The sequence below is a fragment of the Stenella coeruleoalba genome (assembly GCF_951394435.1).
Source record: "Stenella coeruleoalba genome assembly, chromosome: 12".
NCBI classification, from domain to species: Eukaryota; Metazoa; Chordata; class Mammalia; order Artiodactyla; family Delphinidae; genus Stenella; species Stenella coeruleoalba.
The window spans coordinates 24,283,541-24,298,343 of NC_137158.1; the positions used below are offsets into that span (position 1 = coordinate 24,283,541).

At 37.8% G+C, this 14,803-nt stretch overlaps 1 protein-coding gene across 3 annotated transcripts in view; it reads right to left on the reverse strand.

The window, feature by feature from the left end:
* CASP8AP2 (caspase 8 associated protein 2) overlaps positions 1 to 14,803 on the reverse strand; it is a gene marked incomplete at its 3' end in the record, with an annotated part of 40,768 nt that overhangs the window by 8,380 nt on the left and 17,585 nt on the right. For 2 of the 3 annotated variants that reach the window (XM_079938668.1, XM_079938669.1), the window contains exons 3-7: positions 12,629 to 12,697; positions 9,202 to 9,302; positions 8,573 to 8,647; positions 7,230 to 7,345; positions 293 to 2,514 (exon numbers count right to left, since the gene is read on the reverse strand). In XM_079938668.1, coding sequence (XP_079794794.1) covers positions 293 to 2,514; positions 7,230 to 7,345; positions 8,573 to 8,647; positions 9,202 to 9,302; positions 12,629 to 12,697 — 2,583 coding nt within the window. Of the gene's footprint in view, positions 1 to 292; positions 2,515 to 7,229; positions 7,346 to 8,572; positions 8,648 to 9,071; positions 9,120 to 9,201; positions 9,303 to 12,628; positions 12,698 to 14,803 lie in introns of those variants that run through there. The other variant, XM_079938670.1, reaches the window with a different exon arrangement.

The window sequence follows — 14,803 nt, forward strand, 5'->3', positions numbered from 1 at the left end:
ATAGATAACAAATAAGAACCTGCTGTACAGCACAGGGAACTCTACTCAGTACTCTGTAATGGCCTATACAGGAAAAAAATCTAAAAAAAAGAATGGATATATGTATATGTATAACTGATTCACTTTGCTGCACACCTAAAACTAACACAACACTGTAAATCGACTATATGCCAATAAAAATTTAAAAAGTAAATAAATATCAATAAATAAATTAAAAGCACTGATTCATCTTGCTGACATATGCTACACTCTCACAAAAATATAAGTTATAGGAGACAATATAAACTATTACCTTTATGACTGTTACTATACAATGGAACTTGAGATGGGCTTTCCAGTCTAAGAACTTTTGCTACAGGTCTCACGGGACTATTCAGAGGACTGATGGCTTCTGGAATAGGTCTCAGCTGATTAAGGTCAATGCTCAGAACCGAGTTCTCATCGTCGTGATATACTGAGTTTGCTTCACCAATTTCCATTCTGTGGTCCGTTAACTCAGTCTGCTGAAGTGAAGATTCTGGAGTCTCTTTAGGTAAGCAAGGCTCCAAGTGACAAGACTTACTCTCAACCAGTGGTGCATCTACAAGAGAAGGCTCAAGGTTTGGTTTACCATCTTCTGAAAGGACTGTTGGCAAAATGACAGCTTCTTCAATTGAAGGCTGCAAAATGCTTTCATTGGATTCGGTCACTTTGGTTGAAAAAGGCTCCTTCATTTCTGTATCTTCGGAAATACTACAAGAATTTAAGTCATCCTTTCTTTTGGTATCCAATTCCAAACCAAAGTTTTGAGAAACATTTGTTTGTACTGTGTCCATTACCACAGGAACTGCTGCCCTGGCACCATTAATGGTCTGTTCCATTTCTGTTGATGATGGAAACAAGGATTCTGTTTGTTGCATTTCCACAGATGCTGAGAAGGAAATCTCTGTGCCACAGATGGACATATCACAATGCACAGTATCCGCAACAGATTTAATGAACAAACTATTTTCTTCTTCTATTTTCCTTTCTGAAACACTGGTCCTGGGTTCAGATGCTGCTGTAAGAGCATCCTTTGGTTCCAATAACTCTGATTTGGTTTCCTCTGTGATCTGTTCACTGACAGAGGGAATACATGTCACAGTTTTAGCCTGCACCAAGGACTCCAAATCACATATGTCACTAGATTTGGGAGTATCGGTTATTTTATGCTGATTTTCCTGAGAAACAGGCTGCTTTTTAGCAGGAGAAAGAGTTAAGTTCAATTTTTCCATAAAGCTTAACTTTAAGTCTTTGTTTTGTGTTTCATTTGAACCATTCTCAGCTTTAACTGCTGGCTCTTTATCATCCACTCCTTCAGAAACATCATTATTAGAGACTTCACCGTTATCATTTTTTGGCTCATTCTGTCTCTTTAAATCTGTAGCGGTTTTCTTAGTCTCTCTGTTTGTCTTCTGCAGATGTTCTGCAGGTCCTCTCTTTTCATTTCTCATATGCTTATTTTCTTCTTTGCCCTCTTGTTCTCTTTTCCGCTTATCTTCAGTTCTATGCCTTTCTACCTTTAAAGGTGCATTTTCCCATTGGTGCACAGCATCAACTTCCTTAGAGTCAACATGTTTGTGAGTTCTATTGGTTGAAAGAGAGGACGGACATCTTCCTTCTTGAAAACTATGATTACTCACAGCCCTGTCTCTTTTACAATCTTCCCGGCCTCTTCTCTCTTCTGGATGGTATTTACTTGAATTATGAGAAGATTTTGCTAGTTCCTTCTTGGAATAAGGAAGCAATGCTCGTTCAGATCTTTTCCAATGATCCTGGTCTTTTACTACTGACTTAGGTTTTTGATCAACTTTCCTTTCTTCTTTGTCTTGTGATTTAAGTTCTTTTCTATTTATATTTTGTGATCTTTCACTTTGTCTTTCGAGTTTTTTGTCACTTTGAGATTCTAGTCGAGTGTGTGACCTGTCTCTAGAGCTTTCTTTCTCCCAAGAAGAGCTACTGCGTTCATTTTTATAATCCAAATCTGTGTTACTTTTAAACTTTGAATTTTTGCTTTCAGCCTTTGGTTCACCTTTACTATATTTCTCAGGACGTCCTTGTAGCCTCTGACTGGCCTCTATGTTCCTCGGTTCACCATCACCACAGCTAGTGTTCAAGTCTTTTCGTATTCTGTCAGTCCCTCTGCAGTACTGGCTATGTCTACTATCTTTCCTTCCTCTTCTGTGATCCTCACTGGAACTACCCTCACCAATCTGATAATGGGAACGTGACCAAATGCCATTGGTGGAGTGTTTTTCAACAGATGTAGGCAAATGTGAAGCGCCCTTTTTTTCAGAATGTGATTTTCCTTCCTTTTCGAGGTATGGCAGTGAAGTGCTATAATGTACATCTTTAGAAACATCACTTTTCACTCTGTGATCAGTCTTTGAACAATCATCCAAATGGAGAGATCTGGATTTAAGACCTTTTGTTTTAACTATATCTGGTGTCCTTGAAGTTTTATGAGCATTTCGAAGATGTGGAAACTCAGACAATCTATTGAGAAATAGAAATTAACACCAAAAAAACAAAGTTAATTCCTTTTTAATAACCCAAGGTTTAATCACATGTGATACATTTTAAAACTGGGGGGCCCACATACTGGCAAAACTAATTTTACTTTGTATAAAAGAATGAGTAGTAAGAATTTACCAGCTTCCAACTAAATGAGCCAGTTTTTAAAACAAGGAACTCTTTCATTTGCTTTGCTCAAAGCCTGGAGGACCTCTCAGTTCTATCCCAGCATTTGCCAATGTCTTTCAGATTTCCTTCACTACAGGTGCACAACTCTCAAACTAACCACAAATTCACTTCTTTTAGAACGAGTGACATTATTTTCTTGCCTTCACTCTAGCCCAACTGAAACATAAGGGAAAGTGAAATCTTGCTGGAGAACAGAGACGATCAAAATACAACTCTATGTAGCTCCCTGTCCTAGTTTTCTGTTTCACCTACAACCCCACAGTAAAAGCCAAAGCGTCAATAGCCATCTTAAAGTGTTACATACTGTGCAAAAAGCAAAAGGAATAGAGAATTGTGATCCTTTCCTAGAGGAATGGTATGTATTTATTGTTTAAAATAACTCCTAAGGTTTTCAGAAAACTGGCAGTTTTCCTAAAAATAAAACGTAAATAGCTCATTTTAGCTTTTTGTAATAATATAGCCATCTTCCTGAACTTTTATAACTTCCCTGAGTTTCCATAAATCTACGCCTAATCAGTACTAAATGTGTAGAGAACATCGTCTCAGGAATAAGGGAAGATTTTTATAAAACAAGAGGACACAGGATACATACCACTTAAGGCAATGTGTAGACCTTATGTGGATCTTGTTACGGGCTGAACTGCGTCTCCTCAAAATTTAATCCCCAGTACCTCAAACTAGTGACCTTATTTGGAGACAGAGTCTTTGGAGATAATCAAGTTAAAGTGAGGTCATTAGGGTGGACCCTTATCCAATATGACTAGTGTCCTTATAAAAAAGGGAAACTTGGACAGAGATATGTACGAAGCAAAGACTTTATGAAGAGACACAGAAGAAGGCAACCAGCTACAAGCCAAGGAGAGGCCTGGAACAGACCCATCACACAGCCCGCAGAAGGCATCAATCATACTGACACCTTGATCTTGGACTTCTGGTCTCCAGAACTGTGAGAAAATAAATTTCTGTTATTTAGGCCACCCAGTTTGTGGCACTCTGTTATGGCAGTCCTAGTAAACTAATAAATAAACTCAAAAAAATAAACATGAGGAAATACCTTTGAGACAACTCGGAAAATGTGAACACAAAAAGCATTAACCATAAAAAAAAAAAACTGATTGCATTTCACTAAAATTTAGAACTTTTATTCCTCACAAGACAATAAAGAGAGTGACAGATAAGTCACAGAATGGGAGAAGATGTCTGCAATAAATTTATCCAACAAAGGACTCACATTCAACAAAGCACGCACACGTGTAACATACGTCATACTTATTAAAATGTAAGGTCCTAAAAGATAGTTCTAGCCCACAGAGCTCGTAATACACATTTAACGTAACTCCACACCAAATAAAATATTATCAAAAGTTTTGTTTTATTTTTTGTTGTTGCTATTTGGCCGCACCATGTAACATACGGGATTCTAGTTCCCCAACCAGGGATGGAACCCGTGCCCCTGCAGTGGAAGCATGGAGTCTTAACCACGGGATCGCCAGGGAAGTCCCAAAGGTTTTATTTAAAAAAAAACCTCCACATTAAACACTTTCCAGAATTTACACTTTAAAATTTTTATCTTATATCAATATTTCCATTTTTTCTATTAAAAATGAACTTTCAGCAAAATGATAAACATTTACCATTAGAGTACTAGTTGAAGCTCACAAATAAAAAGCGCAAATATTTGACAGAATGTTTATTAGATAATGTATCAATATAACCACGTATAACAATCTAATGAAATAACACATCATTTATTCACCCAGTTTCTCTGAATTTTCACTCTATTCAAACATTATACCCCTCCCCTAAAAGATCCAAATATATATAAAATTTCCCCAACACTTCAGGAATCAATCTTATACTTGTTGCACCTTGTGGGATTTAGATTAGTAAACATACACAACCATCTTTATTTTCAAAAGGCCTAAATTGCATATCATATGGTCCACACATAGGATTATCTTCTTTCACCCTTTAAACATTTATTGCACATGGTAGATACTCAATAAATGGTGAGGACACAAAGACATGGTTCCTGCTCCCATGAAGTTTACAGTTTAGTGGAAGAGAACACTAATTAAGTGATCCCATTCATGATTTTTTAAACTGCAAGTGTAAATGAAGCTACAAAAAAGAGATCTGACCTAGTCAGTGAGAACAAATGTCCCACATGAAAAGGATGCTTATGCCGAGACCTGAAGATAAGTAGGTATTTAGCAGGTGGAGGAGAGGAGCATTTCAGGGAATGGAAACAGTTCATGCAACTCAGAGCTCATGGTACACCCAACAAACTGAAAGAATGCAGGAGATACACTAGAGCTATGATACCTAGGCAAAGGCAGACACTGAAGACAAGGCCTGAAAAGTAGTTTGGGACCATATTGTGAAGAGCTCTGTGGACCAAGTTAAGATTTATGATCTTTTATCCTACGATCGATGAGAAGCCACTGATGTGTTTTAATCAAGAAAAGGGGTGGGGGGCTTCCCTGGTGGCGCAGTGGTTGGGAGTCCGCCTACCGATGCAGGGGACACGGGTTTGTGCCCGGGACCGGGAGGATCCCACATGCCGTGGAGCGGCTGGGCCTGTGAGCCATGGCCGCTGAGCCTGCGCGTCCGGAGCCTGTGCTCCGCAACGGGAGAGGCCACGACAGTGAGAGGCCCGTGTACCGAAGAAAGAAAAAAAAAAAAACAAAACAAAGAAAATGGGTGGAGGAATTCCCTGACGGTCCAGTGGTTAGAATGAGAAGCTTTCCCCAGCCTCTCATTTCATTCCTGGGGTCTGGGTTCAATCCCTGGTGGGGGAACTAAGATCCTGCAAGCTGCTCGGCGCAGCCAAAAATAAATAGACAAATAGATGATTTAAAAAAAAAGGGGGGGTAGGACGGGGTGGTTCTGTGACAGACGTCCAGAGTTGTGCTTTACAAAGCATCCCGTGGCTTTAATGTCGAGAAATGAGAAATCACAGGCTGGAAAGAGCAAGAGCGGATGCAGAGTTCTGAGCACAAAGACTACTGCCAGTTCAGATGAGAGGTGATGGGCAGCAACAACGGTAGAAATGGAAGAGAAGTGAACAACTTGAGAGATCATAAAGACATAAAAATCGAAAGGACATGGTAATGAATTTGGATCTGAAGGATGACCAAGAGCTAAGTGTCAATGATGACCCCTATGCAGGGTGACTATATGTCCCAGTTTGCCAAGCAATGTCAGTGTAATTATTAATAGCCCCTCCTTCTACTCTCAAAGGTACCCTGGTTTGGGCAATACATTAAATGGTCATTCCACCCCTCAGTCACTCTAGCTTGCACAGCTGAATAAATGATGGGGAATCCACTAAGCTAGGAACAATGGAAGGGGTTCAGTCTTAAATTCTGTTGTGGATGAGGTAATTTTGAAAATTTTGTACAGATGTGAGGTAGTATCTACATATAAATGGAACTGACTAGTATAAGTAAGATCACATCATAAGAAAATATTGATAGAGAAAGGAAAGGACATAGTTTTGAGCTTTAAGGAATTCCAACTTAGCCAAGTACAGAAAAATGAATCTCAAGTTAGGAAGAAAACTAAGAATCATGAAACCCCAAGGGAGAAACTATTTCAAGAAAAGAGGGTCAACTCTGTCAAATAGTGTATAAAGACAAGTTAAAATGAGAAGTCAAACTATTTGATGAATTTAGTGGTAGTCACAGCTGTTCTGGAGGAAGAGGTCAGAGTAGAATGGGTTCAAGAATGTGTAGAAATGGGAAGTGGAGAAATGGAGACAGCATGTTTAGATAACTGTTTTGGAGGTTTGACTACCAAGGGGAGGAGAGATATGAAATTCTCTGGAGCCAAATATTGCCCCTAACCAAAAGAGGGAGAGAGAGAAATTAAGTAGAAAATCCATTTAAGAGGGAAAAGAACATATAATTGAGGGACTTCACTGGTGGCCCAGTGGGTAAGACTCCACCCTCCCAATGCAGGGAGCCCAGGTTCGATCCCTGGTCAGGGAACTAGATCCCACATGCATGCCACAACTAAGAGTCCACATGCCTCAACTAAGAAGCCCACATGCCACAACTAAGAAGTCCGCGGCCGCAACTAAAAAGATCCCATGTGCCGCAACTAAGACCCGGTGCAACCAAAATAAATAAATAATGACAGATTTTTAAGGGTTGTCTGTTAACAGTATATGACACAGACATCCTCCTGATATTTTAGTAATTTGATGGGCGCCTAGAAGAACCCATGACATACACCACCATCCTCTCAGGACCAAAGGATATCAGAGCAAGATCCCAGTGTATTACAAAACTGAATATATTCAGAGAGGTATGTGGCAATATTCTATTAATAATCATATAGGTATCATTACGATAATATACCATTCGAATATTAGTCACTTACTTTCAGTAAAACCTTAAATATTTAATAAAATGCATGATTTTCATTAGCTTTCCAAAGTTAAAAATATTCCACCTATCAATACCCATGTAATTTACAAACAGATCCATATCCCTCAATCATACCTTTGGTGAAGATTATTTATTTCTTCATCTTTGCGGTTTATTTCCACTCTGGCAGTTTTGATAAGTGCTGAGATATTTTTCTTAAGAGACTGGTTTTCATTTTTTAAGCTGAAATTCTAAACATCATAAAATACATTTAATAAAGTATGTATCGACAGGATTATTAAACTATTTATAATAGTTATTGATTACTGAATGCTAACTACATGCCACGCATCACATATTTTATCTTATGCAATTCTCAAAATAGTCTTAGGAGGAGTACAGTGATGCTCATTATACAAAAGGGGAAGCTGAGATTCAAAGAAGAAAACTGGCGCCAAAGAAAAGCTATTTAAAGTGAAACTACTTAAAAGAGGGAACAAAATGAAAAACCAATAAATAAGAAAAAAAGTCATTATTTTGAAAATGGGTCATTATTTTGAAGATGATAAAATTTTTATTATATTTAACAACAGGAGCTTTAACTTGCAACAATGTACTAATTCTCAGGTGAACAAAGAATGAATTGAGGATTGACTGGCTCTTTGGGAGAGGCGGTGAAGGAAGAGAAACAACTTTACCAAGAAATAAAAATCAGAACAAGACAGTACATTCCTGACTTTGCAGCATGATCACAAAAAATGTCTCTCTGGCAAAAATTGTTAAAGCATCACCATTTTTCCTCATCAGCCATTCTAAAGGATCACGCCTCAAACCATTCTCTTTTAAACCACCTGATACAGTCTCTAAGAATTCTCTATTATTTAACTGTTAGTTAGCCTAGTAGATCATTTGTCAATATCATTTAACAAATCAAGCAGTTTTCCTTTATCAGTTTCATTGACACTGGAAATAATGCATGTTTTGCCAGACTTGCTCTTTCATTTAATATTTTTTTAAAAAGTTTCCTTACAACCTGCCAACACTTCAGCATTTTAATTTTAACAAAAAAATTTATTAAATTTTAATTTTGAAACCTGATTAAGGCGGAGACTTCCCTGGTGGCACAGTGGTTAAGAATCTGCCTGTGAATGCAGGGAACACGGGTTCGAGCCCTGGTCCGGGAAGATCCCACATGCCACAGAGCAACTAAGCCCGTGCACCATAACTAATGAGTCTGCGCTCTAGAGCCCGCAAGCCACAACTACTGAGCCTGCACACCTAGAGCCCGTGCTCCACAACAAGAGAAGCTGCCGCAATGAGAAGCCCGCGCACCACAGCAAAGAGTAGCCCCTGCTCGTTGTAACTAGAGAAAGCCCGCGCAGCAACGAAGACCCAACACAGCCAAAAATAAATTAATTAAACAAATTAATTAAAAAAAATCTAACAAGGCAAAAATAAAATATTCATCATAATTCTACCTGTGTCTGTATTTCCTTAAACTTTTTCATCAGCTCTTTCATTTGCAGCTGACATTTTCCATATTCTACCTGCAACTGTAAGATATAAAAAGATCAAGCATCATTCTAAATTATTTTCTTAGCTTAAATGACATTTCAAAATATTTCAAACTTTGCAAATCGACCCATAAATAAGGGTATATGAGGTCCATTTCTACTAACAGATATTTAATTACTGGTTTTTAAAGTTGGGCCTACCAATAATGTATTTTCTGTAGTTTCACATTCAATCTCCAAAGTTTAAAATTCAAATAAGGTAGAAAGAAATTTGTCTGCATGAAGTCTTGGGACAAATTATAACTTTGTGTAAATCATGAAAAAATAAAATATTTTATCACACTGATTGCCTGTTGAGATTTTATATGGTCAGACACTTAAATTCAAACAAAATTATAACTAAATTTAGGCAAGCATCCAGAAAACATTATTTTAAAAAGCAGATCTGAAGGCAGAAACTGACTTAAATGTTCTTTTAGTCTAAGAGCTGCTTCCCAAACACAGAATGTCTATTCAATAGTAAGCTGATGTCTGTATTTCAGGAGCCACAAAAGAGCAAAGTAACTGTCCTTCAAAATTCTGGTAATCCATACATCATTATATGTTGCCTCCTTTGCAGTTCCTTCTTCAGTCAGGATTTCTTCATATAAATCCAAACAATTTCTGGATGGTACAGAGGATTTGGTAGCACTGTCTAAAACAAACAAACAAAAAAACCTTACATTAAAATATGTATTTCCAGATTCAATGAAATCCCTGTCAAATCTCCAATGGCATTTTTCACAGAAATAGGAAAAACAATCCTAAAATGTGTATGGAACCACAAGACTGTGAATGACCGCAGCAACCTTGAGAAAGAAGATCAAAGCTGGAGGCACGACACTTCCTGATTTCAAGATATAACACTATAGTAATCAAAACTGTATTTTATTGGCATAAAAACAGACATATGGATCAATGGAACAGAACAGAAAGCCCAGAAATAAACCCAGGTATATATGGTCATAATTTATGACAAAGGAGCCAAGAATATACAATGGGGAAAGGGTAGTCTCTTCAATAAATGATGTTGGGAAAACTGGACAGCCACAAGCAAAAGAATGAAACTGGACCCTTATCTTACAGCACACACAAGAATCAACTCGAAATGAACTAAAGATGTGAATTTAAAACCTGCAACTATACTTAATATCTTGTAATAACCTATAATGGTAAATAAAGAATGTTGGAAATGCCCTGGCGGTCCAGTGGTTAGAACTTTGCACTTCCACTGCAGGAGACATGGGTTGAATCCCTGGTCATGGAACTAAGATCCCGCAAGCAGCGTGGCGTGACCAAAATAAATAAATAATATAAAAAAAGAATATATATACATGTATAACTGAACCACTTTACTGTACACTTGAAACTAACACAACATTATAAATCAACTATATTTCAATAAAAATTTTTTTTAAAAACCAGAAACCATAAAATGCCTAGAAAAAAAATATATATGGGGGTAAGCTTCTGGACATCGGTCTTGGCAATAATTTTCTGAATTTGACACCAAGAGCAAAGGCAAAAGCAAAAAATAAAGAAGTGGGACTACATCAAATTAAAAGGCTTCTTTCTGCACAGCAAAGGAAATCATTAACAAAATAAAAAGACAACTTACGGAACGGGAGAAAATGCTTGCAATTTTTATATACATATGTATCTGATTAGAAGTTAATACCCAAAAATATATAAAGAATTCACACAACTCAACAGAAAAAACTAAAAAATGGGCAGAGGAACTGAATGGACATTTTTCCAAAGAAGACATAAATGGCAAACAGGAACATGAAAAGGTATTTAACATCACAAATCATCAGGGAAATGCAAATCAAAACCACAATGAGGTATCATCTCACACTTATCGGAATGGCTATCATCAAAAATACAACAGGGGGCTTCCCTGGTGGCGCAGTGGTTGAGAGTCCGCCTGCCGATGCAGGGGACATGGGTTCGTGCCCCAGTCCAGGAGGATCCCACATGCTGCAGAGCGGCTGGGCCCGTGAGCCATGGCCGCTGAGCCTGTGGGTCCAGAGCTTGTGCTCCGCAACGGAGTACAGTGAGAGGCCGGCATATCGCAAAAAAAAAAAAAAAGAAAAACAACAGAGCTTCCCTGATGGCACAGTGGTTGAGAGTCTGCCTGCCGATGCAGGGGACACAGGTTTGTGCCCCAATCCGGGAAGTGAGCCATGGCTGCTGAGCCTGTGCATCCGGAGCCTGTGCTCCGCAGTGGGAGAGGCCACAACAGTGAGAGGCCCACGTACCGCCAAAAAAAAAAAACAAAACCAACAGATAAGTATTAGCGAAGATGTGGAAAAAAGGGAACCCTTGTACACTGTTGGTGGGAATCTAAATTGGTATAGCTACCATCAAAAACAGTATAGAAGTTCCTCAAAAAATTAAAAATAGAACTATCATATGATCCAGCAACCCCAGTTCTGGGTATATATTCAAAGGAAATAAAAACTGAATCGCAGATATCTGCACTCCTCTGTTCACTGCAGTATTATGCACAATAGCTAAGATATGGAAACAACCTAGGCGTCCACCAACAGAAAAAGGAATAAAGATGTGGTATATGTGGGTGCATATATGTATGTATACATGTGCGTGTGTGTAAATATATGTGCATATATAAATATATAACGGAATATTATTCAGCCATGAAAAAGGACACCCTGCTATTTGCGACAGCAAGGATGAACCTTGAGGGCATTATGCTAAGTGAAATAAGTCAGAGAGAGAAAGACAAATACTACACAATATCACATGTGGAATCTAAAAAATCCAAATGCATAGAAACAGACACTAAAACGCTAGTTACCAAGGGCTGGGGGTGGGGGAAAAGAGGAGATGTTGATCAAAGAGTACAAACTTCCAGCTATAAGACAAATAAATTCTGGGGATCTAATATACAGCATAGTGATTACAGTTAATAAGACTATATTATATGATCAAAAGTTGCTAAGAGACTAGATCTTAAATAGATGGTAATCATGTGACGCTATGCAGGTATTAGCTAATGCTATGGTGGTAATCATTTTGCAATATTTAAGTGTATAAAATCAATATACTGTACATCTTAAACTTACTTAATGTTATATGTCAATTATAGCTCAATAAAGCTGGGGTAAAAAGAAAAATACATGTGTTAGGCTTTTTGATGTACTGTCTACCTCTACCCAAAGGGCTCTACAATTCTCCATCTCTTGCATTTCATCCAAATCTATACTGATTTCACAGATTAGAATTGGAAAACCAATTTACCTAAAACAAATCTGTCAACAAATCAGGTGTAAGGATCACATTTGTTCGAAGCTTTAGAAGATTTGATTACAGAAAGGTTTTCTCATTTGGATAGGTCATTAGACTCTCGGCATATCATACTCCTACTGATACATTTGAAAATATTTATAGTAACTACCCTTTTCAAAAGTTCTAATATCATGTAGCCTGTGACAGTATGTGTGGTAATATAGGTAGAAATCACCATCAGTTTCGTTTTCAATGGTACAAAATATTTTTGTACAAGGTCCAATTAAATCTGAGACCTAGGGGCTTCCCTGGTGGCGCAGTGGTTGAGAGTCCGCCTGCCCATGCAGGGGACACGGGTTCGTGCCCTGGTCCGGGAGGATCCCACATGCCGCGGAGCGGGCTGGGCCCGTGAGCCATGGCTGCTGAGCCTGCGCATCCGGAGCCTGTGCTCCGCAACGGGAGAGGCCACAATAGTGAGAGGCCTGCGTACCGCAAAAAAAAAAAAAAAAAAAAAAAATCTGACACCTAGATGAAAAACAAACCTAAAGGCTAGTTTATTTTATTGATCAAGCTTTGGGCAAAAAAATAATTACCTGAGTATAATGATTTCAAAGAAAAGGCAGATTGTTGAGGAGCTATGAGTTACTCCAGGAATTGTTAACAACAAAATAACACTTCCAACAGACTGACCAAACAAAACGAAAGTATTTTATTATAGAATTTACATACCAGAAACAGCACTGTCCAACCCAGCATATATGTCCAAAGAACCTTCATCATTATTTTTAAGAGGAGAAGCTGCAAAAAAAAAATCAAAGACTAGTTAAAACTGACTCTATGCACTTAGTGGAGTTTTTCTATTCTGACTCTGAAGGACCAGAAAAAGAAAGACTTTATTAGTCCAGTGTCAAAAAAGAAAGTTGTTTAGAAGCTTTTGTACATCCTTATAAACACACACATCTTAGTACACAGGTTTAGACTTAAAAACTCACTTTCAAAAACAAGCTAGTAGGGGCGGGGGTGGGGGTGGGGGTGGTGGGATGAACTGGGAGATTGGGATTAACATATATACACCAGTATGTATAAAATTGGTAACTAATAAGAACCTGCTGTATAAAAATATAAAATAAAATTCAAATATAAAAAAAGAAGAAAAAACCCCCACACTAGTAAGAAGGTTACAACTCCAATAATAGCAGAATAGTTTCTATCAGAACAATCTTCCTGCAAAAACTATAAACTCTAAACAAAATATTAAAAGCTATCTGCAGTCAACGCTCTACCACTAGACTTATTGTGGTGATTTCGTAATATATACAAACATGGAATTATTACATTGTACAACTGAAACTACTATAATGTTATATATAAATTGTACCTAAATTAAAAAAAGAAAAAAAAAGTAATCTGAAGAACTAAAGAGCAATCTAAAGCAGGCAAAAACTGGAGAGAAGAAGACACCTGAAAGAACAGCACTGCATGAATACCCTATCCCCCTTTAATTACAAGTTTTTGTGGAACGATAGGCTCTAGCTGGAGCCACACTTGGCAGTGAAAACTCAGATGGAAACTTCTAGTCCTGATAGCTTAAAGAAACAGAGAAAAAACTTTAGGGGTGATAACAGCAACCACAAAGAGGAAATCCGGAGTGCCACAGAGAGGACTCCTCAAATTGTACCCAAATCTGAATGACCCCCAAATTACACATGTAAAGGTTAGAACTCCCAAAAGTCCAGCTAAAGCTAAAGAAAGCTGAACAGAGATTTCAGCTGCTGTTCACCACAGGGAAGACAGAAGATTAAGTTCAGTCAAGATAAATACCTGCTAAAATTAAAAACACCAGCACTTTTCAGAGGAATATAACAGAATCCAATGTCTCTATAACATTTACAATGTCCAGAATGCAATGCAAAATTACTCATTGGAAATCTTGGTAGAGAAATAAAAACAACTACAAGAACCAAATGAAAATTCTAAAACTGAAAGTACAATATCTAATGTAAAAATTTCAACAGAAGAGCCAGTAAGCTTGAAGATAGATCAATAAATTATTCAAATGGAAAAACAGAGAGAAAAAGATTAAAAAAAGAGAGAGAGAACAATCTTACTAACTTATAGTATATCAAAAGTTCTCACATACTATATATCCGGAGTCCCAGAAGAAAAGAGACAATGGGGAGGAAAATGATACTAGATCCTAGAAGGACAAAAATGGTAAATAACTGAGTAAATATAAAAGACTAATATTTCAACTTAATTGCTTTTAACTCCTCTTAATTTCTTTAAGATACATACAACAGTTTAAAATAAAAATTACAGCACTGTATCAAGGGTTCACGACATCTTTAACATAAAGGGATGGATGGAGGTTAAACACAACAATATGTACAAGATTATACAACTTACATAAAAAGATTCTTACATTTAAATAAGTAGACTGCAAAATGTTAAAGATGTATATTGCAATCCCTTCAGAAACCAATTGTAAAAAATAATGCAGAGGTGTAGCCAAAAAGCTAATATATAAATTAGAATCGAATTCTAAAATATATTCAAATAATATTTGAAAGAAGGCAAGAAAATCAGAGAGAACAAAAACTGATGAGACAAACTAAAAATTTAAAATGATAGAGGGACTTGCCTGGTGGCACAGTAGTTAAGAATCCGCCTGCTCATGCAGGGGACATGGGTTCAAGCCCTGGTCTGGGAAGATCCCACATGTCGCAGAGCAACTAAGCCCATGAGCCACAACTACTGAGCCTGCACTCTAGAGCCTATGAGCCACAACTACTGAGCCCGCGTACCACAACTACTGAAGTCCACACACCTAGAGCCCACGCTCTGCAACAAGAGAAGCCACCGCAGCGGGAAGCCTGAGCACTGCAACAAAGAGTAGCCCCCCCC